General features: G+C 53.5%; 1 protein-coding gene and 1 long non-coding RNA gene across 3 annotated transcripts; one reads left to right on the top strand and one right to left on the bottom strand.

The window, feature by feature from the left end:
* Positions 1-241: 241 nt before the first annotated feature.
* FAM78A (family with sequence similarity 78 member A) lies at positions 242-15491 on the top strand. 2 transcript variants are annotated; one of them, XR_004681187.1, is made up of 3 exons: positions 242-1178; positions 12959-14049; positions 14177-15491. XR_004681187.1 is itself a non-coding variant. In XM_035015596.1 (2 exons), the coding sequence occupies exons 1-2, from the start codon at positions 856-858 to the stop codon at positions 13485-13487; spliced, it is 852 nt and encodes a 283-aa protein (XP_034871487.1). In that variant the 5' UTR covers positions 242-855; the 3' UTR covers positions 13488-15491. The 2 variants fall into 2 exon arrangements, 1 of the variants encoding a protein (XP_034871487.1); XM_035015596.1 differs by having other exon boundaries at positions 12959-15491.
* Positions 14300-26498, bottom strand: LOC118017575. The gene is made up of 4 exons (XR_004681188.1): positions 26035-26498; positions 19169-22145; positions 16701-16871; positions 14300-14340 (listed from the first exon to the last, which is right to left on the bottom strand). It is a non-coding gene; the product is annotated as an uncharacterized LOC118017575 (long non-coding RNA).
* Positions 26499-27072: the final 574 nt, after the last annotated feature.

The following is a 27072-nucleotide window of genomic DNA, read 5'->3' on the forward strand; positions in this document are numbered from 1 at the left end:
CTCGCGCGCCCCCCCGCAGCAAAGTTCGGCTCAACTTTGAGGCGGGCCTGACGCCCTGTCCCTTCCACCCCCCGACCAGGTCCTCGGCGGCCGCGGCGAGCCAGGCGGCGGCCCAAGAGCAACCCCGGAGCCCCGCGCGGCGGCGGGCGGCGACAGCGACAGCGGCGGGGGGACGCGGCGCGCCCGCGTGGGGGCGTCGGCCCGCGCCCGCGAGTGGGCGCCGACGGGGACCCGCGCCGCGCCGCGCCCCTCCGGGACCCCGCGGGCGGCCGGAGCCCGGCGCTCGCCTCCTGGAAGCCGCGGGTCGGCGCTCGCCCCCGAGGGCGCCCCGGCCTCCGCGCTCGAACAGAAACTGCTCTTCCATTGATTGGGCCCCGTTGGGCGAGGGGCCGGTGCGTGTGCCCCGAGCGAGCGCGTGCGGAAGGCAGAAGGGCAGGAAGTCGGACTTGGCAGCGAGGGTGGCGGCGCCGCGCAGGGGACGAGCCTTCCACATTTATGTGTCTGCCGGCCTTCGCCTTCTTCGCCCTAGGACTTCAGAAGCGTCTCCGAGCTGCGTTCCCCGCGTGGGAGGCACGGAAGGGCTGGATGTCTGAACAACATGATTATCCATTAACCTCCAAACTTTCCTTCTTTTAACCCAAAGAATATCGGTGATTTTTGTCCACTGCTAGCAGAAGAAGAGAGAACCCAGGGCTCTTGAAATGCAGCAAAATCCTTATTTATAAACAGGCCTGAGATAGTGATATGCAAACCCCCTGTACTCAGTGAATTTTCTATCCTATGGATATCGGTCTTGAGATTTGAGATTGGAGAGCAGTACTGTCTGCACTGGGTCTGGCAGCCTCCATCCTTTCAATGCCCAGTCTCCTCTGGGACTGCTGGCCTTCCCTGGAGATCAGAGCGGTCCTGTGTGCCATGGGCTGTATTCAGAGCATCGGGGGCAAAGCCAGAGTCTTCCGGGAAGGTATCACGGTGATTGATGTGAAAGCCTCTATCGACCCCATCCCCACCAGCATCGATGAGTCCTCCAGCGTGGTGCTCCGCTACCGGACACCCCACTTCCGAGCCTCGGCCCAGGTGGTCATGCCACCCATCCCCAAGAAAGAGACCTGGATCGTCGGCTGGATTCAGGCCTGCAGCCATATGGAGTTCTACAACCAGTATGGGGAGCAGGGCATGTGAGTACTGCCCCCCGCAAGTGTTAGGGGGGCTGCTCAGGGTGGGGGGCTTGGGGGCCTGGGGTGGGGGCTGGGGGCCAGAGGGGAAGCTTTAGGCAGGTATGGAAGTGGCCTCTGAGTACTTCTTCTTGGCCAGGTGATCTCAAGGGTTTGCCTGTTGATTCAGATTGGGGTCATGGCTCTGGGACCTTCCCTCCCTCTGTCACTAGCCCCTGGGGTTCCTGTGTCCTTCCCTGCAAGAGGCCGAGAATGTAGAGGCGCGTTCCACCACGTGCCTCTTTGGCAAATTTGACAAGCGTGCTGTCCTGGGGCCATTAGAGAGGCTGAGACTCGGCCCCCCCAGGCTCGGGCCTCCCTGGGAGGCACCCGTGGCCGATACTCAGGAGGAGAATGGGGCCCTCGGATGCCTCCATGGTTATTTGTACAGTGCTTTGTGCTGGGCTTGAACTCGTGTCTGCGGCACATGAGGACCTGGGGGAATGCTTTGCTGTTCCTACGGTGTTTTGTTAGAGAGGATCGCTAGTTTTAGAGACCTGGTTTGTTTCACGGAGTAGCGTGTTTCTCTCTCCAAGGCAGAAGGCCGCTGCATGTAGACATCCAGTGTCAGTGTCCAGAAGGCTCCAGAGGGGCCCTAACAGCTGAGAGGAGCCCACTGGCCTCTTCTCTCCAGCCTGGTCTCCAGAATGTTCCCAGGACAATGCCCGTCTTGGTGCAGGACACGGGGGGCCTGTGTTTTCTTTCCTGCTATGTTCTCTGGCCCCAGAGATGGTCATCCCCGGTCTGGAAAGAGTAGCGATAGAAAGGAAAGCAACTTCGCTTTCAGGGCCGCCCTAAGATAGGGTGGTGAAAAGAGCTCTTTCGGAGCACGAGGTCCCTTGGAGGGAGCTAGGCAGGCCCTGAGGGCAGCCTCCCACCCTGTGCACCCTGCTTCCCGGTTCTGCAAGTGAGGAGCGGAGCAGGGGGTTCCCCGGGAGTTGGACCTTTTCGCTGATTTCAGAACATCCTGCCCCCGCCCCCGAAATTAGAGGGGCTGAGGAGGGGATGGAGGGTGGCAGGACACTGGATCTTGTCGCTTCTCCACTTAACCATTCCAGGGGCGCCTTTGAAGTTGTAAGGGAAACAAGAGGAAGGTGGTAAAGCGTAAAAGGGGGGTGTAACCAGGATCACCCCACGGAGGTGCGTGGGTGGCCTGTCCCTCTGTCAACCTGATGTCTATACCCAGAAGGCTTTTGATTCTCAAAAGTGGCTGTTAACCCAGGTGGGGGCGACTTTCCATGGCAAGAAGGAAAACATGATTCTTAATTATTCGGTGTGGACTCTCCTAGGAAGCCTTAAGCCAGAAGCCTTTTGGGACTTTGTAAAGGATCCGGGATAATTGACAAGACACAAAGGTTTTTCTAGGGGTTTTAGGCGAAGCCTGTCTTCTTCCCTGGAAGTGGAGGGAAAAGCAGAGGGTCTCGCAGAACATGGAAAGATAGGAGCGCCAGGAGGAAGGAAGTGGGGGAGAACCAGGGGCGCTGAGCTGAGACAGACACGGTGGCGTGCTGTGGGGAGAGGCAGGCCCGGCTGGGGCCTCTGCTTCCCCGTCTGTGCCCCGGGGCTGGAAGCCTCCCTGCGGTGGCTCTGTGTCCTTTCAGGCACTATGGCTGGAGGCAGGCCTGAGGCCTGAGACCCGAGATGACTTTCCCTTTCCGCGCCAGTCCTTGCTTCCCGGTTAGGGGTGTCCGGTGCACACCTAGGTCGAAGTCGAGCGGACCCAGGCCAGAGTCCAGGCTCTGCCACTTTCCAGGGTATGACCTTAGCCACTCTGGCCCTCGGTTTCCTTGTCCGCAGACAGGGCCAGTCACAGCCCTTGCCTCCTGGCTCACTGCGAGAATTATGGGAGGTGACATTTGTCAAGAGGTCGGCACTGCGCCAGGCCCAGGGTTGTTGTCTTTGATGTTGTTACCGTGACCATCCTTCTCTCAGCCAGGGGCTTGAGCCCTGGTGTCTGCGAGGAGCTGAGGACCGTGGCCGAGACTGCAGAATTCGGATACATGCAAACTTCTGGTCCCGAAGTTTCTCCAGAGCCCGGGTCTCCGTCTTTTACACAGCGCCCACTCCCTGCCTTTTAAAAAATTTAAAAATAGTGCAAGTCATGGATGATTTGCGTTTTCAGAGGTTGAAGGCCGTTTTCTTTGCTCTCCATTTGCTTCCCTTTGTTTCCTCCCCCTCCCTTGGGGGGGCCCTGTGTCCCCTACACCCATTCTTCCTGGGGCCCTCAGCTGGGGCAGGAGGAGCCCCAGGTGGAGGGCAGAGCCTGAGGCTCCCTGGCAGGGGGGTGGGCCGTGTGCAGTGACCCCTCCTGGGCTCAGCCCGGGGGCAGAACAGCCGACCACCCTGGCTCTGGGGCCCTGGCCGGTCACCTGGTGCCTTGTGTCAGCTGTCAGGGGGCATAGGGAAAGAAGTCCCCGCAGGTGGCTTTGAGGGCCCAGTGAGGGAACAGTTCTAGGTGACCACCCTGTGGCCACGCCGCTGAGTTGGAAGCAACTCCACTTAGTACTCATCGGCCAAATTGTATTAAAAAGTGGAATTACCAGAGAGCGTGGCTCCTCTGAGCTGTGGGCAGAGCTCTGTATTCGACCAGCGCCCTCTGGAAATGCGAAGGGCTCGTTTGGAGAAAGCCCGATGTCTGCTCCTTCTTGAGTGTAAATGGAAGCATTTTAGGTGTGATCCTCCCAAAGCCAAATGATGCTTTTCGTCTTTTTGACCCCGCGACATGACAGAAAGCGAGGGGTGTTCAGGTGGGACTGAGCAGAGACCACGGGGCAGGCCCCAGCTGCCCCTGTCCCGTGCACCGTGGGATAGGGGAGCAGCATCCCTAGACTCTGCCCACTTGGTGCCAGGAGCATTCTGCCCCCGCCTGCACCACCAAACTGTCTCCAGATATGGCCCGATGTCCCCGGGAGGGGTGCAGAGTCGCCCCTGACTGAGAACCACTGGACAAGACCCTCACAATTGGAATAATTAAAATGAAACCCACGCCCTGGGCCTTCGTGGCCTGGGCAGAGGGCAGCTAGGTGGCAGGGGTTAAGGTTAGGGCTTCTCTCCTTTACAAACGGGCTTGCATTCAAAATATTAATTCCAAACACTTAACTGAAACCCATAATACCCCTGCACATTATCCCTGCTTAAAATTAATCTCTAATCCGGGAGAACTTTCTAGCATGACATCCTGGTTTGAACTGTTTGAAACGGAACCATGGTGCACGCCACCTCAGTAATGCCCCGACTCCTCCAGAGGAGACCTGCAACATGGTGAGTCTCTCCATGCCAGCTTCACAGGATTCTATCTGGTTTTCGACCAACCCACATTGCTTTAAGAGCCACCCCCCCTCCAAACTGTTGGAGACACCTGCCTCCACAACCCCATCCTCCACGATTCCTCAACCGCCACCTCTCAGCTGGCATAGCCTTCGAAGTGACAAGTCACAATTTCTAGCCTGTGTGGGAGGCGCTTCATGTTGTCCCTAGCTTGCCCTCCTCTGGGGCCCCCAGGGAGGCTGGGGCATGGCTGAGGCCAAGGCCAGGGCTGGTTGGGGGTGGAGGGGAGAGAAGAGCTTAAGAGAGAGGGTCTCTGTGGGTGGACGGTGCAACTCCCCACGCCCTAGTCCAGCCAGGTGTGGATCCCAGCTCCCGCCCCACACTGGAGCTGCCAACTTGAGGCCAGTCTCTTAACCCTTCTGGGCCTCTCTGTTCCCATCTATGACATGGGGAGAACGGTCCTTTCCTTCCCTGGGTGGTTGTGAGGACTAAACGACATGAGGCGCGATAAGAGCTCGGCACGGTGCCCGGTGCATTCCACGCACTCGATCCATGGCCCCGTCAATACCGCGGGTTCGTCGTTAATCCTGCAATGCCTGGTGGGGTCAGCAGAAAGATGACTGTGGCAGTGCTGTGCTCTCTGCTGGGCTGGGTTTCGCAGGGCCGCCTACAGCATGAGAGCCGTGAGTGAGGAGACCTGCAAGGAAGGGTCTTTCCAGCCAGAAGTGTGGTGACACCTGCCGTCAGGGCCGTGGGAGGCTGGTGGGCAGGGGCCAGGCAGGGGTGGAGGGACTGAGGCTTCAGGCGGAGGGATGTGCACAGCTGCCCGGCTCCCCTTCCTCCCTTGTGTCTCCAGGGCCTCATGGGGTCCTCATTTTATGCTGGGGAAGCCACCTCTGAGACCTGAGGCCACTTGCCCAAGGGGGCTTGCTCTGCTCTGGTCGGGGACCACGTGGCCTCTTCCTGCTGCGCGGGCCCGCACAGAACAATCGAGGACGAAGCTTCCTCTCTGGGACCGGAAGGCGGCCTCCCCCATCTGCTGGGCCCTGGCAGAGGCGAGGGCGGCGTGGGTGGGAGAGGGAAGTCCTTGTTTCCAGGCTTTGGGGTGGGAGGAAGTTGGCGGGGAGGACTGCCCGGCCCAAAGAGAGCTCCCCATGGACCGGCCCTAGCCAAGCGATGGCTCCAGCCTTCACCTTCCGAGTGCCCAGTGCCGCAAACAAAAGCTGGCTGCGCGCGGAGACGTGCAAGGAGGGACCCGACCGCCGCAGTGATCAGGGAAATAACGATTAAATCCTGAGATCCTCTGTTGTTCGCTGACCAGATCTGGGCAGAAATGAAACTGATCACTAATGCCCCGGGTGGGGGTGGGGGGAAGTGGCCAGCCTCACCCGCGATTGGAGGGGGCACGATGTAGACAGCTTCTAGAAGGTGAGTTTGGCTGGATCTATGACAATTTCAAACAGCCATGCCCTTCAGTGCTGTTCTGCTTGTGGAGTTTGTCTTACAGAGACTTGGATTGGAGCACCTGGCCCAGTGCCTGACATAGAGTAGGCGGACGAAAAAAACCTCCTGACCAAAAAAAAAGAGGAGAAAAAAAAAAAAAATTGCCTAATGCATGAACGGAAGAGCCAGGGCGTAAGGATGTAGGTATGAGGTTGGAAACTCCAGCGCTGTTCATAACTGCAAAGCGCCGGGAGCAGGTCGGGCGCCCATCAGTGGGGCGGGGGATTACGGTCTGTGTCCGGTGCGAGAGATGCGGAGGCCGTCACTACCGACCAGGCAGACCCAGAGGTGCAGCCTCGGGAGAGAATGATCCTCGTGTTGCATTTTGTTATGAAGTTGTAAAATAGGTAGGGTAGGAACCCAGTTTTGTTAAAAAGAAAACACTGTGAGTGGGAACATGTACTGCGTGTCTGTGCAGAGAAAGGTCTAGAAGGATGTTTACCAAAGTGTAATGTGGTGAGTAACCTCAGCGAGGTGGGGGAAGGCATGGAAGATGCGGCTTTTGTTTCTCACTTTATACTTTTCTCTACTTTTTTTTTTTTTTTTTTTTTTTAAAAAAAAGCCCCCCTTTTGGGGCACCTGGGTGGCTCAGTCGTTAAGTGTCTGCCTCCGGCTCAGGTCATGATCTCAGGGTCCTGGGATCGAGCCCCATGTCAGGCTCCCTGCTCAGCGGGAGGCCTGCTTCTCCCTCTCCCACTCCCCCTGCCTGTGTTCCCTCTCTTGCTGTGTCTCTCTCTGTCAATAAATAAATAAAATCTTAAAAAAAAAAAAAAGTAAAGCACAGCTTTTATAAAGCATAGCTTTTATAACTAAAAATTCAAATTAGGCACTATTTTTGGTTCTTTCCGGGGGGCCCGGGGCTGTGGCCTGGACAAAGAAGGGGACGGGCCCCGGAAGGAGTGGGGTTTTTGTTTGGGGGAAACCCTGGGAGCAGGCAGGGAGGGGGGACACCCCCAGACCCTCCCTCGGAGAGCAGGCACCTGGTGGGAAGGGGCCAGCCCTGTGGGTGGCCTCATGGGGCAGAAGTCGGGAAACTGGGCTCCTGGTTACAAACTTTTACTGAATTTAAACTCTTTGCAAATTGTACAAACCATGAAATGTATAAAACTGAGGGTGGGGGAAGATAAGACCTCAGTGCCCATGTGACCCATCTGAGGCCCCGAGACCAGCATGGGCAGAAAAACCTTGGTGTGGGCGGCCCTCTTTGTCCTCAAGCCTCAAATGCTTGTCTGTAAGCAAGTTACTCAGAGCATCTGACAGGCATCAGTTGTGGGATGTGAAATAATATTTAAGTGATCTTGGTTAAGCCTAAGTATAATTTGAATTTAAAGCAGCATATTTATTTTAATGTATGTCAGGGAAAAAAATACATCTGGCTTACCCAACATGTTATTTCAGTGTGTTTCTTAGGAAAAACTGAATGTAGTTTTTAAAAAACGATTGATTTGGGGCACCTGGGTGGCTCAGTCATTAAGCGTCTGCCTTCGGCTCAAGTCATGGTCCCGGGGTCCTGGGATCGAGCCCCACATCGGGCTCTCTGCTCTGTGGGAAGCCTGCTTCTCCCTCTCCCACTCCCCCTGCTTGTGTTCCCTCTCTTGCTGTCTCTCTCTCTCTGTCAAAAAAGAAAGTCTTTAAAAAAATAAAAATTAAAAAAATTAAAAATGATTGATTTTAAGAAAAAAATTTAAGTGAATAATAATACAGGAGATATGTAGACAGATCAAAATGAACAGAGATGTAAAGCTTGGAAACTCTGCTCTGAGGCTTGGTGGGCTGAGCCAGTCCGGCTCTGGGGTCCAGAACTCAAAATGCAGTCAGAGCCCTGGGAGAGGCGGGGAGCCCCAGGGGTGCGAGGGGCCGTCCATGCTGGGGAGAGAACCCCGGCCCAGGCTCACTGCCCCTGCCCGGCACGGACCAGGGCTCTTCCTAGAGCCACGGAGAGGGTTGGGCTTCTGTCTTCCACGGTCACACAAGGAGCAGGTCCCACCTTCCCTCCCAAGGTGCTGCCCTGGGCATCCCTGGGTTCCTCCACCTTCCACTGAGAGGCCTTTGCCCTGGGCCAGTCCTGGGTGATGCTTCCTAGCCCCTCAGCACAGCCTCCACCCGTCCTCAGTCTCCAGGGAAGGCTTTTCTTTTCCTTCCTTCCTTTCTTTCTTTTTTTAAAGATTTATTTATTTGAGAGAGAGAGAGAACTCATACATGAGGGGTGGAGGGGAGCAAAGGGAGAGGGAGAGAGAATCCCAAACAGACTCCCTGCTGAGCGCAGAGCCTGACACGGGGCTCAATCCCAGGACCCTGAGATCACGACCTGAGCTGAAACCAAGGGTCAGATGCTTAACTGACTGAGCCACCAGGAGGCCCCAGGGAAGGCCCTTCTATAACCCCTGCAGACTTACGTCCTCGGCCAGTCATGGTGCTCAGAGCTCGCATGAATGCCCACGCGCGTGTGTGGGTGTGTGGGTATGTGCAGTGTTGGGCAGGCCTGTGTGTGTACGCGTGTGCGTGTATGCCCGCATATGTGTATACGCACGCATGTGCACGTGTTGAGTGAGGGTCTGTTGGCCGCTGTGGGTCCTGGCCCGGCCACCTTGTGGTTGAGGCACCTTGAGCCAGGCCTCTGCTGTCTCCGCGCCTCTGCCATCCAAGGCGCCCCAGTCTTGGCCCCGGGGTAGTTGAGGAGAAGCGCTGCGCGGACGTGTATATACGGGGAACCCGGCACACCCGATGTGCTTGGGGGACGAGCGCTGCTACTGGTGTCGTGGGGCCGCCGCGTGCTGGGGGGGGCTGTTTGAGGGGCAGCGGCTGAAGGTGAGACAGCGCACCAACAGGAGCAGCTTGGGGCGCTCTAGCCTCATTGAGGAGACCCCCTCAGGGGCCCAGGCCCTGAAGGACAGGCTGGGCAGGCCGCCCACTGTCCCTGACCCAGGCCTCCGGCGCTCATTTTGCCTGATCCAGGCCAGGCCCGGCAGCAGGGCAAATCCTGGAGGCCCGGCTCCTGCCCTCTAGCGATCGTCAGCGAACGATGCCATGATAGCGATGCCACCCCCTGCTGTGCCCGGAAGCAGCAGCAGGAGGACGGAGGGGCGTCGGATACGGGGTGGGGTCAGGGGGGCTTCCTGGGGGGCTCCGGGGCTGAGGCGTGAGCAGCCCTGAGCTGGCACAGGAAGAGGAGGGGCGCGGCCCAGTAGAGGGACTGACAGTGGCCGGTGGGTCTGGAGCCTGGGAGGGTGTGTATGTGTGTGCACCCCAGCATGAGGGGTCCTGAGCTTCGATTGCATCGGCTTCAAGGGCCATGAGGAGTCGTCATGGCAGGTTTAACAGCGTTGGAGGCAGGGGTGCTGGGAACAGATTGGCGTTTTTAAAAGATCACTTGGGCTTCTGGGGAATATTGAAGGAGGCAGGAGTAGAGGGTGGGAGACCTGGGCAGAGGTCCTGGCCGGGGTGAAGGCAAAGAGAAGGGGGGCATCTAGAGGTGAGAAGGAGAGTCAGGAATGGTGCCAGGTGCCCAGAGGGTGCAGGTGCTCTGCAAACACTGATGTCGGGTGCTCTGCAAACGTTTGGTGACTGGATGATGGATGGGGACTGCCACGGGAAAAGGGGTGTGAGGGAGGCTGAGGAGTCTGATTCAGACGTGATGCGAGGGGATCCCAGAGCATTCTGAAGTCCAGCTTCAAGCCTGGACTGGCCTGCTGTCCTTTGGATTCTCACACTTAAGAGGACAAAGGCAGGAGTGTGACAGGCGGCCTGTGGCAGCAGGGCGGCTTCCTGGGTGTGCAGACTGCAGGGTCGCACTGGGCCCACGCTCTGGAGGGCCCCTCGCATGGTTCAGTGCTCTGCTGTTGCCATGTTGAAATTCTTCATTTTTGAACAGGTGATCTTGAGTTTTTGCTTTGCACTGGGTCCCACAAGTTCTTTAGTTGGTCATGCCCTGAAGACCAGCAGAAGCCAGTGAATACCCCAAGGGGGTAGACACAAGGGAGACCAGTGTCTTCTGCTCGCGTGTGCGAAGGTGGACACAGGCGCATCTGCACTTACCCACAAAATGCCTCTACTCCCAATCGACCCATTGGCCGAGCACTTGTGTCCGTGTGCGGTCCTGGGAGGCTAGCTCACCCCTTTCAGTGGCCTCTGTGTACCAGAGCCTACCTACAGTATCTCTGCTGGGCAGAAAGGAGAAGTTTGAGTGTGTGCAGGGCTTGGGTCCCAGCTCACCCCTCCATGCCGTGGAGCAAAGGACTGAGGGTCTGCCTTGAAGTCCAAGGTCATTCCAGAGCAAACAGGGAATCTTAGAGGAGGCAGTGACTGTATGCAATCCACTCCCTTCCAAGCATGTATCGTCCAAAAACTGTAACTGGGGTCAAAAAAGCTTCAGGTCAGCCAGGGCCGGCATACCTCTAAATGCCTCCCTCAGTTGGTTTCCGGGAGCTTCCATGTATTGCCATTTATATTAACGAATTTTTTTTTAAAAAGATTTTATTTATTTATTTGACAGAGAGAGACACAGCGAGAGAGGGAACACAAGCAGGGGGAGTGGGAGAGGGAGAAGCAGGCTCCCTGCAGAGCAGGGAGCCCGATGCGGGACTCGATCCCAGGACCGTGGGATCATGACCTGAGCCGAAGGCAGTCGCCTAACCAACTGAGCCACCCAGGCGCCCTATATTAACGAATTTAATCATCACAACAACCTTGCGAGGTGGGTAGAATTATCCACAGTTAACTGATGAGAAAACAGAGGATTGGAGATTTGTGACTCAATCAGTAGCTGGACTGGGGCTGGATCCAGGCTGGTCTGTGTCCCCCGGAAGTTGTGCCCTTACCCGAGTTCCTTCCCACCTCCTTGACCAGGGGGAGGGGCAGGGACTGGGACCCCAGGGAGCAGAGGCAGCCCGTGCTGGCCTGTGATGATTTGAAGGCAGATGCCCTGGGACCTGGTTCTGAGTAATATCCCACATGAGACACGGCTGTCTGCCAGCTCATGGGGACCGTCACCTGTCTGTGACTGATCCAAGGCTCAGGCATTTGGGGGCTGGGGAAGGGAAGCAAACCTGAGGCTGGGAGAGAGGGGCCATTCTAGTGCTGAGTCCCACTCCCTCAAAACAAGCTGGCTCTTGGGCGCCTGGGTGGCTCAGATGGTTAAGCGTCTGCCTTCGGCTCAGGTCATGATCCCAGGGTCCTGGGATCGAGTCCCGCATCGGGCTCCCTGCTCCTTGGGAGCCTGCTTCTCCCTCTGCCTCTCTCTCTCTCTCTCTCTGTCTCTCATGAATAAATAAATAAAATCTTTAAAAAAAAAACAAACAAAAAACAAGCTGGCTCTTAGGCAGTGAAAGGGGGCCGTGGAAGAGCAAAGTTCCTTTTGCAAGTTTACTTTCTGCCTTTTTATTATTATTACTATTATTATTATTCTTTTTAAGTAGGCTCCACGTGGAGCCCAGCTTGGGGCTTGAACTCATGACCCTGAGATCAAGACCTAACCTGAGGTCAAGAGTCAGATACTTAACTGACTGAGCTGTGCAGGTGCCCTATTTTCTGCCTTTGATAAAAACCTTTGCAAGTTGGTGTAGCCACCGTGAGAGGACAGAGCGGGTGCCTTCCGGGTGCCCGGGCACAGGTGGGCAAAGGCATGGGCTTCTAATAAATCCAGGACAGGGACCCTAAACTCCTTCTCTGGTCCAAGGTACCCACCTGCGAGGGGAGCCGGATCAGCAGGCTCATCCTGCTACCACCCACCCGTGGCTGCTGTGGCCTGGTGGCTCTCGGGGACTGGTGGGCACTTCAAAAATGGGAGGCTGTCTGAGCTGTTGCCCCAGTTCCCTGGGACTTTGATGAGCTCAGGGCCCCAGGCAGGAGGTGGCCTAGTAGGCAGGTGTTACCCTAATTTGTGACTTTTTCAATGGAATAAACACAGAACAGAAAGGAAATGAACAGGAAAATTAGCAACATCGCATTCCTAGTCATCCCTCCCAGAGTGTCCCCAGATTTGCTAACTGCTAACATCAAATGATGCATTTGGGTAGAGGAGTGCATCTTTTTATAGTGATAAGATACGCTTAACGAAATTGACCATTTTCACCGTTTTTGAGTTCGGTGGCATTAAGTACCTCCACATCGTTGTGCATCTGTTTCCAGAACTTGTCCATCTTCTCCGCCTGGAACTCTGCACCCGTGAAACACTGACTCCCCATCTTCCCCCTCCCCCGGCAAGTTCTACTTTCTGTTTCTATGAATTTGACCACACTAGGAACCTCCTATACGTGGAATCATATAGCATTTATCCTTTTGTGTCTGACTTATTTTACTCAGCATGATGTCTTCAGGGTTTATCCATGTTGTAGTATATTGCAACAGTTCCTTCCTTTTTAAGGCTGAATAATATTCCCATTGTGTGGATAGACTGCATTTTGTTTATCAATTCTCCTGCCAATGGACACGTGGGTTTCTTCCATCGCTTGGCCATTGTGAATGATGCTGCTGTGAACAGGAGTGCATCCTGTAAAGTACTATATCCTGGAGGGCACTGCTGGTTTACCCTGTTGTGCAGAATTCTGGGTGCAGAGCGTCCTGAGCTTTGGTATTACGGGTGCTCAGGTGGAAACAGCACTGGATGAAGTCAGGCTGCCTGGAAGAGCTCCCCCGGCCCCGGCTTCACTGTCTTTATCTGTCTGGTGGGATGGACACGATTGTTGATGAGTGTCCAAGGCGGGGGGGGCTCCCTGGATGCCGCTGTGCCCCCAGCCACATGGGAGACAGGCTGGTGTCCTCTTCCGTCCAAGAGCTATTATTATAGTAACAGTAGTGATGACTGGTATGAGATGATGCAGAACAGGATGTGGCTTTGAAGGGGGCTGTGTCTGGGGGAACCCAGATGGGACGGTGGATGTCTGTGTATTGTCTGCCCCTCCCCCCCCCACCCCCAGAGCGGGGGGAACGCAGCCTTGTGAGTGGCTGATTGAGTAAACTGGCCTTCCTGTCCTCAGGTCCAGCTGGGAGCTCCCGGACCTCCAGGAGGGCAAGATCGAGGCCATCAGTGACTCAGACGGGGTGAACTACCCCTGGTATGGCAACACCACAGAGACGTGCACTATTGTGGGTCCCACCAAGAGAGACTCCAAGTTCATCATCAGCATGAACGACAACTTCTATCCCAGCGTCACGTGGGCCGTGCCCGTCAGTGAGAGCAATGTGGCCAAGCTGACCAACATCTACCGGGACCAGAGCTTCACCACGTGGCTGGTGGCCACCAACACCTCGACCAATGACATGATCATTTTGCAGACGCTGCACTGGCGGATGCAGCTCAGCATCGAGGTGAACCCCAACCGGCCCCTGGGCCAGCGCGCCAGGCTGCGGGAGCCCATCGCCCAGGACCAGCCCAAAATCCTGAGCAAGAACGAGCCGATACCGCCCAGCGCCCTGGTCAAGCCCAACGCCAACGACGCTCAGGTCCTCATGTGGCGGCCCAAGTATGGGCAGCCGCTGGTGGTGATCCCACCCAAGCACCGGTAACAGCCAGCGTGCCCTGCTAGGCTGGACTCAAATAATAACACTGCCCCAACAACACCCACACGGACTCTTCAGTCATTCAGCAAAATACAACCACTCTACCTTCTCGAGCGGGCGGATCTCACTGTGCAAATGCCCCGGGATGGCCTCCCCCAGCCCTCTTGGCGCCTGCTTCCTTTCGGGGAGGGGGAGGCCCGGCCGGGACACCCAACCCCACGTCCCCCCTTCACCTTGGGTCTCCTTTTCTGGCAATTCCAGTCATTCACTTGCAAGACTCCCCGAAACAACTGCTTTTTCAGTTCTTCTTCTTCTTTTTTTTTTTTAAACACCTCTTTAAGAGGTTCTGGGCGGGAGGAGGCGGGGCTGGTTATGACCCTGACTGGCAGCTGCTACTGATTTGTGAGTGGCGGCCCCCCATGGCAGCTCCCCTCGTCCTCCCTCACGCGGCCTTACGTAGACTCGCTTTGCCAAACTTTTGCCTTAAGCTGAATTTAAAGGAAAAAGCCCAAAACAGACAAAGAAAGCAGGATCTCTTTTCTACCGGACTGTTCATCTTCTGCTAGAGGTGAGGTGGGGGGGCAGGGCCAGGGAGGAGAGAGGGGCACCTGAGCCCTCTTCCCGGCTGTCTTGAGAGAGGGGCAGGGGGACAGATTGAGACCTAAAACCAGCTGCTCATTCTTTCGTTTCAGCAGAAACAAAACCAGAAACCAGACCGACCACCTAAAGAGCCCCTTCTCTCCCCCTTCCCCATACCTGCGGAGAAGGTACCTATGCGCTCCCACGGGGTGGATCTGCTGGGGCCGGCCGCCGCTCCTCTCCTCTCTCTTCTGGCAGCCTTACCTTGCCTGGGGCGGATCTGGGAGGAGAGAGGGAGGGCTAAGCCCTGGGATTCTCGCCATCTCAGTCCTCAGCACCCAGCCACAGGTAGCTCCACAGGCATATCTCACTATCGTGCGTCTTTCCCTTTTCTGTCCACACTGGCCCCAAAAGCCTGGAGGGCCAGCCACCTTGAGCCAGATTTAGTTCCAAGGTAAGAGAGGCAGGCAACCTCCCTCCTGGCTCCTTCTCAGGAGATGTCCCCCACCCCGCGCCAGGTGCTCTGGGAGAAGCTGCAGACGGCTCTGGGCGCCAGTGTTGGAGGTGGGAGGCAAGCTGCCAGGGGGGCACCCAAGGATAGGCGGTCCTGGATCTGGGGAGGCCGGGGAGGCCATCAGCAGACGCCCTCTGCTGCTTATCCTCAAGGAAGCAAACCAGGGCCTCTGGCTGGTGGGGGTGACATGGGGCCATGGTTGACAGGCATTGGGGCTGCTCTGGAGGCTGGTCGGGCCAGTGTGGCCAGTGTGGAGGGCCACCATCCCTCGGGTCCAGGGCCCTCCAGAGCCCGAGGATGGTCCTGAGCGACCCCAAGCTTTCTTAGTAATGTCTGCCTTGAAGGCTGCTTGCAGGAGCTATGGGGGACACCCCACGGAAGCCCCCTTCCTCAAGCTTGCCAACCCCCACAGCTACTTCACCTGGCCCTGCATTCAAACTAATAATACCCAAGCACAGAAAACCATCAGAAAAGAAAAATAATTCATTTCTGCTGCAGATGAGCCACTTGTTAGGAGTCCCAGTGACAGCGTGGGAGGATGTGGGTCACCTTGCTCTTGTACTTACTCCAAGGGTGCTTAATGTCCTGTCTGTCTCCCACGCCCCGCTCCTGACAGCGGGCCCGCAGCTATCCTGGGACAACTGGACCGGAACATGCCTGTGGTACCGACACTTGCGTGCTGCTTGGGGAACCCCTTTTTCAGGCCCAGGACCTCCCCCTGGAAACTGCCTGTTCCCCTTGGTGTGTACGGAGACCCTGTCACCCCGAGAGGCCAGAGAGCCTTGAGTGAGGGGGACGATGGGTCCCAGCTCTACCTCTGCGGAAGGGCCAGGGAGGGGCCAGGCTGACGGCATCCTGCTGCCGTGGACAGGACCTGGCCTCCTAACAGAGCGGCCCTTCTCTGCACTCAGGTCTTTCTTGCACTAAAAAAAAGAGGAAGGGCCCTGGGCGAGGGGTCAGGAAGCTGGAGTTCGGGTTCTGGGCTGGGTCATCACTAAGGGATGCTCACTGTGCGATGGGGTGGGAGCAGGAGAGGACAATAAGGAGTGGTCCTGAGCTGTTGGGGGCAGAGTCCCCCAAACATGCACCTGCTGAGTGTGAGCAAGGTCTCTTGCCAGGGACCAGCGCTGTGCCCACTGGGAGGGAGCAAACCTGCTCTGGCTGCCTCCCCCAGCCTGCCGCATGTCTGGGCCCCAGCTCACCTTGCTCCCTGACTCACCCTGCCCCTCCGGCCCCCCTTTCTCTCTGTCCCTCCTGGCCTTTCTGAAGACGGGGCAGGAAAGACCCCGGAGAGGCCGCAGGTCCAGCCAAGGACACTGGGCTTCACTTGGGTCTGGTCCCTGGGCCTCCTCCCTGTCAGGAGCACAGACCCCAGGCTTTTCACCTGGGTCCCCAATCCCTCTGGTGTCCCCCACCCCTGGCGTGGACACACTCCTCCAGCAATAAGGACCATCCGTGGTCGTGGAGAGTACTGTGAAAACAAACCAATGCACTTACCAGAAGGCACGAGACTCTTGAAGAACATGTAAAATTCACCTTTTTAAAAAAGAACCAACAAATATTCACAAAGAGAAATAAAATGTAATTTTAAAGTAGGCCTGGCTAGGGTCTGGATGTTTCTGAAGTGTTTCTGAAATGGTGGTTCATTTCGGGATCGATGGTGTTCTGGCCACGGGAGCGAGCATACTTGGAGGTGAGCCGCTTTGTTCACGCGTCCTCTGCTGTTTGCAGCCCTGGGACCTCAAGTCCCTGCCCAGAGTGCCCCGGCTGGTGCCCCATGTGGAGGCAGGACTTGGGGGCAGCTTGTTTTTTTGGCAAACAGTAGAAACCCATGTGATGGGGAGTTAGTGTTCAGATGCCCACGGGCCTGCAAACCTGTCTTCACACGGAGAAACGGTTGCCGGGACAGTGTCAGTCTAGAACATGGCTCTGTGCCCTGCCCTTGGTCAGCGGCCAACGAAAGGGGGTGGCGTGGAGTCATGGCCCTCGTAGTAAACGCTTTCTTCTAATTAGCACTTTCTTATGAAAGGATGGGAGGTGGATGTGGGCTCTGAAGGTGGACCATGGAGTCAAGGCAACTTGCATGAGTTTGGGTAAGACACTGAGCCCCTCTGAGCCCCCTTTACCTTGTATGGAAAGTCGGGATTCTCCGAGTCGTTGCCTCCTAGTTGACATGGTGAACACATGCTGGTCTACTCGGTTTCCAGGTGTTAACAACCCGGGTGTTCTTAGGGTCCCCATTTCACAGATGAGGAAACTGAGGGACAGAAGTTGAGAAGCTGCTCAAGGCCATGCATCTGAGAAGAGGCAGAGTTGATCAGAGTTTGAACCCTGGCCCTGGAGCCCAAACCCTTACCACTGCATACCCTCAATCCTGGCGTATTGCTACAGAGCATACGTTTGGTGCTCAATAAATAACAGCGACTGTTAAGAAGGCCCTGTGCCTTTGCTCCATCCATCCTGGGCTCCCGGGCAGGAAATGCCTTTCTCCCCGCCCCGCCCAGCCCCCCCCGCCGCCCCTGGAAGGTTTTGTGCAGCCGTCAGTCCCCTGATGCCCACAGTGAGTCCGGTCTGTTCCCTTTGGTGGGGGGGCTGCCCGGTCGGCTGCAGACCACGGGCTCATCCTCCAGGGGTGCCGGCAGCCTCTTCGCATTGCCACAGAGGACAAGGGACCCCGTTCACTGTGGGCATCGGGGATTGGGTTTCTTCTCTGGGTTTTCCACATTGCAACAACCCAACGGCATTCTGCATCCTGTCTCCTGGGTCTGAGACACCAAAGCAGGAAATTGCATAACAGGCTCTGCTGGCCGCCCTCCACCCAGATGGCTTATGGGTGGTACAGTTCACTATTGTGGTTGGCTTTCGGTTGTGGTATCGGCTCCCGAGCTCTGCCTGTGAGAGAGCCTGGGGCGTGTGTGCATATGTGTGTGTACATGTGCACGTGTGGACGACAGGGGTGCCGGTCTAGCCAGCAGCGGGACAAAGCCGAGCTGGATCACATCGGGATAAAGCCAGAGTTGCTCAGCCATTTGGGCCTTCGGGCCGACACGCGGCTGAGGACGCGCAGATGGTGGCGTGCACTGGGGGGCGGGGAACGTTCCGGAGGGGAATGCGCCAGGAGGGTGGCCATGAGTGAAGAGGGTTCCAAGTGGCATTTAGTCACAGTGGAAGCCCTCCCGCCTCTCAAGCTGATAGCAGGTTAAATTTAGAAGTCCCAGACCGGGATGAGACACAGACACCAGACTCGAGCCAGCTGTTGCAAGGTCCCCTGCCGGAGCGGGGCCTGGGGGCGCTGGCTGTCAGGGCCGGGCCAGGCCCGCCTGCCCCACGATGCCGGAGAGAAGCAGGCACGCTGTGACCCTGCACACAGCCTGACTGTTACCTCTGGTCACTTCTGGGGAGAGTCCAGCCTCTGGACTCGGGCTCCCTGTCGGTGAGGTCTTGAGCCCACAGAGGAAACCCCACTTGTTGTTGGGCCAAGAGCGGGACAGCTCAGAGGGAAACCATAGAGAGGCCATGGCTGGAGGCACTCTAAGGCCCCGGGGGACATTTCTATCGGCTCACATGTGCTTTCTCACCTCCAGCTTGATTTCTCTCTTGGTTATCATTTGTCCTGCCCGGCTGGCCCCACAGACACTGTTTCCCACCTGGCTGGGGTCTGGGCATTGGATTAGGGCAAATATTGGAGGTAGCAACGGGTTACTGTGAACACACACCATCCAAACGGACCCACCCCAAATCCTTAGCCCACCACTCAGGCCCACAACAACGCACATGCAGAGTGCACGCTCTGGTGCTGGAGGGCCCTTCCTGCCACCGCCGAGCACATACGAGTGTAGAAGGGGAACTTTCAGAGATGAGGAAACTGGCCCTCAGAAGGGGCTGCAGGACCTGCTGGAGGTCACTCAGCTGGGTAGTTGCAGAGCTGGGCGGGTTTCAAACATCCGTCTGGTGACCTTGCTGGGTCACTGCTCTTTCGGCTACACCACCCCCGGCCTCTCCACACTCCAGTTCTACCAGACTGCCCATCCCTGCTCTTCTGCGACTACTGCGCAGAAAGCCCCTGGCGTGGGGCTGAACGCGACTCATCACAGGCCCACTGACACGGGAAGATGAAAAGTATTAAATGCAAGAAAACACATCTGAGCGAATGAGCTGTGTCTCTGCGCTTGGGTCCAGAGAGGCCAACCCGAGCTGCTGACAAGGGTCCAGGCAGGTCCTTCCCCACTGGTCTGTGTGGACTGGAAGGCGGGATGGATTCATTCCTCTACCGGCCTGAGCCCAATTTAGCTTTAAGGGCCACTGCCCTGCTTCATCATTTATGGTCCCTTTTTAAATCAGACAGATGACAGGCGGCGGCGCTGGGTGTTTATGGCAAGTGAGACGCAGTTAGAAACCCTGCGCTATTCTTGGCTGCCACTTGTCTTGGTGAGTGAGGTCGGCGAGTGAGGTCGGCTGGTTGCCTGACCTCACATGCCTGAGTTTCCTGATCGGCAAGCTGGGACACGCACACCTAGCTCACCCTCCCGTCCGGGCCCAGCAATGCGTGGTAGCTGTGAACCCTGCCCAAGGGGCTGCCTGAGGATGACCATACCGGATTGGGGCTTCCACGGGAGACCAGAGACACCCCTCCTTCAAAATGGCAACATCCAGACCACAGGCCTTGGTTATTCAGGATCCTTAGACTCTCACCCGATGCATACTGGGTGCCATCCAGCCAGTCAGACAAGAGGATCTCAGTGTTGTTTCCACGGCTGTATCGAGCTAGAGTTCACATGTCAAACAGCTCACCCATGTAAAGTGCACCATCCATTGGCGTTTATTGTATACACAGAGTTGTGCTGCCAGTACCCCAATTTTGGAATGTTCGCATCACCTCAAAGGGAAACCCTGCGCCTGTCAGGTATCATCATCCCCAACGCCCCAGCCCTAAGCCACCACCGATCTCCCTTCTGTCTCCATCCGTGTCCCTACTTGGGACATTCCGTGTGAATGGAGTCACACCACGTTGCTCGCCTGTGCCTGGCTCCTTCCCCTCGGCATGGCGTTTTCAGGGTTCCCCTGTGTCGTGGCATGCATTGGCACCTCCTTTTCAACAGATGGACTTCTGACCATCTCCTGTGTGTGAGGCCCTTTGCCAGGTGCTGGAGAAGCAGCGGCTTGGAGCTTACCATCCCCAGGGGAAAGTGGTTTGTGACGATGAGTCTGCAGGGGCCCGGCTGGAGGGTCAGAAGACAGGACCAGGAGGATGGCCGGCTTCCGGGAACACAGTAGGTATGAGGGAAATTTGACCTATTAATGCTGGTAAGCCCCTGAGACTCAGTTTGCTCATCTGCAAGATAGGGCTATGGTGTTCTCCTCTCAGGGAAGGAGGACTTGGGACTGGCAAGCATGGCCCTTAGCCCAAGGCCACAGGTGTTAGCTGTTACTGACCTTGTAACCAGATGTAAAAAAGATTTTTTTCTGCCCCATGCTGGATGTGCCAAGGGACCGAGGAGCACTTTGGCCAGCCTTGGTCTAATCCCTGCTCAGGCGTGTAAGCGAGCGGTCGGGGGGTGGGGGGGAGGCTGGAGAAAGGCCGCCCTACAGAGGGCTGTTCATGCACTGAGCGTTCTTCAGGGGTGGCTGCTTCACTCCAGCCCCTGCCCGAGCTGACAGTCTGTGCCAGCCCAGCTCTGTGTGGGCTTGGCCTCTGCCCACCAGGTGCTTAAGGCTCAGTGAACATTCACCACCACCTCTCCTGTTGGAAACGATCCCGAAGAGCTTAGGGGCATGGTCCCGCATCAACGCTGGCTCCTTGGCTCGGCGGTTCACTCAGCATCGTCAGGGTCCTTAGCTGAGAATGTAGATGGTCTATTACCTATCGTGACTTGTGATAACATACTCGTAGAACTGACCTTCGTAACCACGTTTAAGCGTGCAATGCTGTGCCATCCATACACGTTGTGCAACCACCACCACCCTCTGTCTCTGGAACTTCGTCATCTTGCACGATGGAAACTCTACCCTCACCAAACAGCTGCTTCCCTCTCCCCAGTGCCCCGGCGGATGCCTTTCTACTTTCTGTCTCTGGATGTGACGACTCCAGGGACCTCCTATCAGTGGAATCACAACTTGTCTTCTTGTGACTGCTTTACTTCACCGCGCATCAGGCCCTCAAGGTTCATCCATAGTGTAGCATGTGTCAGGATGTGCTTCCTTTTCAAGGCTGGCTATGACTCTCATGGCATTTCTGTCTGAGGCCATGGGTCTCAAGATGACCCAGAGGCCTCCTGGGATTACAGCCTAGTCCCCATGCTCACAGTGAGTCATCATACGCCAGCAGATTAGGGAGCTGCGCAAGGAAGTCCACATGTGGTTCATTTTGGAAGACTTCCCTCCCACCTGGTTAAAATAATAAAATTCCAAGTGCTTGAAGAGTGAAATTTTTCTCATTTGGAAAATTCACTTATCTGGAAAATGCTCTTTTCCATAAAATGTTATTTCTGTGCATGAATAAGGAGGCAGGAGAAGGAGGAAGCATTTTGGGAAGTGCTGTAGGGTGGCTGGACTTGAGGATGAGCTTCAAGAAGGTCCTTTACTGTATCCTCGGGGGCAGGTGTAAACTCGGGCTTCCCCAGTCCTCCTAATCTGGACGCGGCACCTCCCGAGATGTGGTGGGGACAAGAGGGGAACCCAGAGGCTGCGGCCAGGGTGCTCCCCGTTGGCCACCAGCTGATGTCCTCATCATGAGTTACCAGCAGAGGCACCTGCCCTGATGTTCAGTGATCACTTGGTGAGGCTGCAGATCTGGCTGTCAGCCATGGAAAACGAGCTCTCTTAGGGACTTCTTCTGGAACCTCTGATCAGTGAGGAGTTCTGCACTGCGGGGCCTCAGAGAATACGCCGGGCTGCCGGCGAGGTCTGAGCACCAGGCATCAGCCTTTCGCTGCAGAGCATGGTCTGAGCCGCTAACACAGCACTTCGGGTGTTGCTATGTGTGAGGCAAAGGGATTTCCCTGTGAACAGCCCGCCACTTCCTGTAAAGGTTAGCGAAGGGAGGCTGGCACGGCCTCTGCAGCTGTCCTCTTGACAGACAGCACCACACCACAGTGATTCTGCCGCATGGACCTGTTCCATCACCTTCTAATGCACGAAGAGAATCCAACCCCCGGCTCCCAACAGGAAGCTGCTGATCCTATAGGAATGATGGGTGTGAGAAATAGCGGTGGGATTGGCCTAACCGGTGGTTGGATGGCCAGGGAGCCCAGAAAACTCTGAATCCTGTGTACTTCTTTGTAGCTGGGGGGAGGGGGTGTCCTGAAATCCAGCCTGAGAACCCAGAAAGCTGGGTCCTGCAGAAAATCTCCCCCAAACTGCCTCTTCACCTTTGTCAACAATCAATCATATAGGTGTGGATCTATTTCTGGACTTTCTGTTTTGCATAACTTGATCTCTTTATCTTGACACCAATTTCATGTGGCCCTAAATACTGTAGCTTTATAATAAGTCCTCCAACTTTGCTTTTCCTTCTTTGAGGTTGTTTTGGCTGTTACGGGTCCTTTGCATTTCCATATGAAATTTAGAATCAGCTACAAAAAAAACAAAAGATCATGTTATCTGTGAATGAAGTTTAATTTCTTCCTTTCTAATCTGGATGCCTTTTTTAAAAAAGATTTTATTTATTTATTTGAGAGAGAGAGACACACACACAGAGATAGCAACAGAGATAGCGAGAGAGAGTACAAGTGGGCAGGAGAGGGAGAAGCAGGCCCCCCGCTGAACAGGGAGCCCGACGTGGGGCACGATCCCAGAACCCTGAGATCACGACCTGAGTCGAAGGCAGATGCTTAACCGACTGAGCCATGGAAACGCCCATCTGGGTGCCTTTTATTTTTTTCTCGCCTTGGCATATTGGCTAGATCTTCCTGTGCAGTGTTGGATAGACGGAAGCAGTGAGAGTGGCCATTCTTGCCTTGCTCCTCATCTAGCATTCTTTCACCATTATGTATGATGGTAACAGTAGGATCTTCCTAGATGCTCCTTATCAGGCCAAGGAAGTTCCTTTCCACTTCTGTTTTGCCCGGAGTTTGTCAGGAACAAACACTGGATTTTATCAAAAGCCTTTTCTGTATCTATCGAGATGATCATATGTTGTTTTTTTTTAATTTTTTACTCTGTTAATGTAGTGAATTGTATTGATTGATTTTCAAATGTTAAACCAACCTTGAGTTGCTAGAATAAATCCTACTTGGTCATTATGCATATCCTTTTTATATAGTATTGGATCGGATGGCTAAACTTTTAAGAATTCTTACGTCTAGGGGCACCTGGGTGGCTCAGTCGGTTAAGCGTCTGACTTTTTTTTTTCTAAGATTTTATTTATTTATTTGACAGAGAGAGAGAGACAGCAAGAGAGGGAACACAAGCAGGGGGAGTGGCAGAGGGAGAACCAGGCTTCCCATTGAGCCGGTAGCCCGATGCGGGGCTCAATCCCAGGACCCTGGGATCATGACCTGAGCCAAAGGCAGACACTTAACGACTGAGCCACTCAGGCGCCCCAGTCATGGGTTATTTAGAAATGTGTTATTTAGCTTCTAAATATTTGGGGATTTTCCAGATATCTTTCTGTTACTGACTTCTAATTTAATTCCACTGTGGTCAGAGAACATATTTTGTATGACTTGATTCCTTTCAACTTTATTGAGACATGTTTTGTGACTCACGATATGGTCTATCTTGGTATCTGTGTACACATGAAAAGAACATATATTCTACTGATATCGGGTAGAGTGTTGTATAAATGTCGATTATGTTCAAGTTGGTTGAAAGCGCTATTCATGTCTTTTACAGCCTTATTGATTTTTCTGTTTACTTCTATCAGTTATTAAGAGGGTTATTGAAACCTCTGATTATAATTATGGATTTATCTATTCTTGCAGTTCTAATGGTTTTTCTTCAGATACTTTAAAGCTCTATTATAAGGTCTAAAAACATTTAGGACACATGTACTCTTCATAAATTGACATATTATGAAATGACCGTGTCTTCCCTGATAATATTCTGAGCTCTGAAATCTGCCATATTTAATATAAATATAGCCACTCCAGCTTTTCAGAAAAATTTATGTTGGTATGGTATCTTCTTCCATTCTTTTCTTTTTTTTTTTAAGTATTTTATGTCTTTGAGAGAGAGAGCGAGAACGAGTACATGAGGGGGGTGGGGAGAGGCAGAAGGAGAAGCAGACTCCCTGCTGAGCAAGGAGCCGGATGCAGGGCTCGATCCCAGGACCCTGGGATCATGACCTGAGCTGAAGGCAGCTGCTTAACTGACTGAGCCACCCAGGCACCCCTTCCATTTTTTTTTTAACCTGCTTGCATCTTATATTTAAAGTTGGTTTCTTGTAGGCAACATATAGTTGGGTCTTATTTTTTTATCCAATTTGACAATCTTGGCATTTTATTTATTTTTTGTTTTTTAATATATTTTTTTATTTATTGACAGTCTTGGCATTTTAATTGAGAAATTAGATAATTTACATTTGTTGTGATTATTGATATGGCTGGGTTTAAATCAACCATCTTGCTGTTTGTTTTCTATCTGTCCTCTTTTTTGTTCATTTCCCCCCCTCTTTTTCTGCCTACTTTTGAATTCAGTTTTATGATTTCTTTATATCCCCTTAGTTGGTTTATTAGCTGTAACTCTTTGTTGTACTATTTTGGTGATTGGTTTGAGGTTCACATCTTTAACCTACCATAGTCTGTCTTCCATTGATGTTATACCACTTTAGGGGTAGTGGATAAACTCTACAACAGTATACTTTCATTTCTTCTCTCTCAACATTTTTGTTATTGTTGTCGTACATTTTTTCTACATAAGTTACAAAACCTGTAAACATGGTTATTATTTTTGCTTTAAACAGTTATCTTCTAAAGAGACTTGAAGAATCCCTTCCAAAATCTTTATACTTACTCATGTAGATACAATTTCTGGTGTCCTTCAAATTTTTCCCTCCATCTCTCCTTTTTCTGGAACTTTCATTACACATATTATTAGGCTACTTGAAGTTAACCCACTGTTGAGTGATGCTCTATTCCAACTTTTTCAGTCTTCTCTCTTTGTGTGGTTCATTTTGGGTCATTTCTTCTTCTTCTTCTTTTTTTTTTTTAAAGATTTTTATTTATTTGTTTGTTTAACACAGAGAGAGAGAGCACAAGTAGGCAGAGCAGCAGAGAGAGGGAGAGGGAGAAGCAGGCTCTCCGCCGAGCAGGGAGACTGGAGCCTGATGCGGGGCTCAATCCCAGGACCCTGGGACCATGACCTGAGCCAAAGGCAGCCGCTTAACGAATGAGCCACCCGGGCGCCCCCATTTGGGGTCATTTCTATTGCTAAATCTTCAATTTCACTAATTCTTTCCTCTGCAGTGGATAACATCTTCTTAGTAGCATCCAGGATATTCTCATCTCAGACTTAACAGTTTTCACCTCTAGTTTGATTTGGGTCTTTTCTATGTCACTATGTAACATGTTCAGTCTTTCTCCTAGCTTCTTAAACATATAGAATACACTTTTAATCATGGCTTCAAAGTTCTTGACTACTAATTTTATCATCTGTGTCACTTCTGGATCAATTTCAGCTATTTGATTTTTCTTATTATAGACCATATTTCTCTGCTTTTTGCATACTTGGTAATTTTTTTAGAAGATTTTATTTATTTGAGAGACAGAATGAGCGAGAGAAAGAGAGCGAGAGAGAGCACATGATCAGGGGGAGGGGCAGAGGCAGAGGGAGAAGCAGACTCCCCACTGAGCAGGAAGCCTGATGCTGGGCTGGATCCCAGGACCCCACGACCCGAGCCGAAGGCCAAGGCTTCACTGACTGAGCCACCCAGGCGCCCCTCATACTTGGTCATTTTTGATTGGATGCTGGAAACCGTGAAATTTATCTTGTTTGGTACTGGGTATTTTTGTTCTGAAGTAAGTTTCTTGAGCTTAGTTCTGGGATCTAAGATGGAAATAGTCTGATTCATTTGGGTCTTGCTTCTAAGCTTTGTTAGATGAGATTAGAGTGGCATTTTGTTTAGGACTCATTTTTCCTTGCTACTGAGGCAAAACCCTTCTGAGTACTCTATCCAAATGCTAGGTGAATTATGAGGATTTCCACATTGGCTGGCAGAAACCAGCACTACTTTCTGCCCTAGAGCTCTGAGGATTCTGCCTCTAATCCTTTCATGTTGCTTTTTCTCCAGACACAGACTTTCCTCAAATGTGCACACTGATCAGTACTTAGCTAGTACTTGAGAGTCCCTCTGCAGAGCCAGAGTCCAGATCCACACTGTGCAGCCCTCTCCTCCCCTCTCTGATACCTTGCCTTGTGAACTCAGGGAGATCACTGATCACTGGGCTCCACTTGGACTCTCCTTCCCTATGCTGGTCTGGAAATGTTTTCCAGGCAGGAAACGGGGGCAACTGTAGGGCTTACCTCATTTGTTCCTTGAATCTCAGGGGTCACTATCCTTTGCTGCTTGATGTCAACCATCTTGAAAATTGTTCGACTGAATTTTTAGTTTTTTCAGAAAAGAGGGCAAACCCAGTATCTACTAATTCCATCTTGCTGGAAACAGAAAAGCTCATCTTCCTTTACTTGGGAATGAAACAATCTGTGGGCCAGTGTCACCCATTTCTACATTTTCTAGAGGAAAAGAACTCAGAAATAACCAAGAATTAGAGGAATCAACTGATTTAAAAAAAAATGGTATGACTGCAGCAATTTCACAAGAACATAACGATTACTAAAGAGAAAAGCAACAGTAATTCTACAATTCATTAATTCATCCAGGGCAGCAACTGGAAACCATGACCCACTCAAGGCAACAGTGATGCCTGCAGAAAAACAAAAAATAAAAACAAAAAACCAAAAGAACAAAAAATGTGGCCCTACCCTAAACTGCAGGAATTCCAAGCTCTTCTGACAGGTACTCCCTCCCCGCCCCCCCTCGGAGAAGCACCACAGGTTGCCAAAAGTTGCACAATGGCCAAGCATTTCAACAGGGACTTAGAATTCCCCATAGACTTTCCCCATGCTTTTAACTTGTGACTAGCTACACTGGGTAGCCCTTTCTAACTCAGTAGGTCACTTTCCTTGTATGTGAAAGAAATCTAGGGAATTCTCTGTTGAAGAATAGACTTTCATCTTTAGATCCATAGACCCTTACAGAGAATGCTGCCCATTGGCTTGGGCACTTGGTCCATAAGAAGTAGCCCTGATGCCAGGAGCTGAGACACAGACTGAGGGTTTGGCTTTAACGTCTGTCTTCTTCTCTAGCCCTCTGCCCTCTCCTACCCCTCAAAGCTTATGTTAACACCAGGGGCAAAAAACAAAACAAAACAAAAAAAACCCACAACCGGAGTCATTATTTGACAGTATTAACACACCTACAGATGGTAATGGATCACCTTAACATAGGTCCCCAAGGTCCTGTTTCCTGTTACGAGGCAGCTAAGCCAAGCGTACCTCGAA

The sequence above is a fragment of the Mirounga leonina genome, unplaced genomic scaffold, assembly GCF_011800145.1.
Source record: "Mirounga leonina isolate KUSES-001 unplaced genomic scaffold, KU_Mleo_1.0 Mir_170, whole genome shotgun sequence".
Lineage (NCBI taxonomy): Eukaryota > Metazoa > Chordata > Mammalia > Carnivora > Phocidae > Mirounga > Mirounga leonina.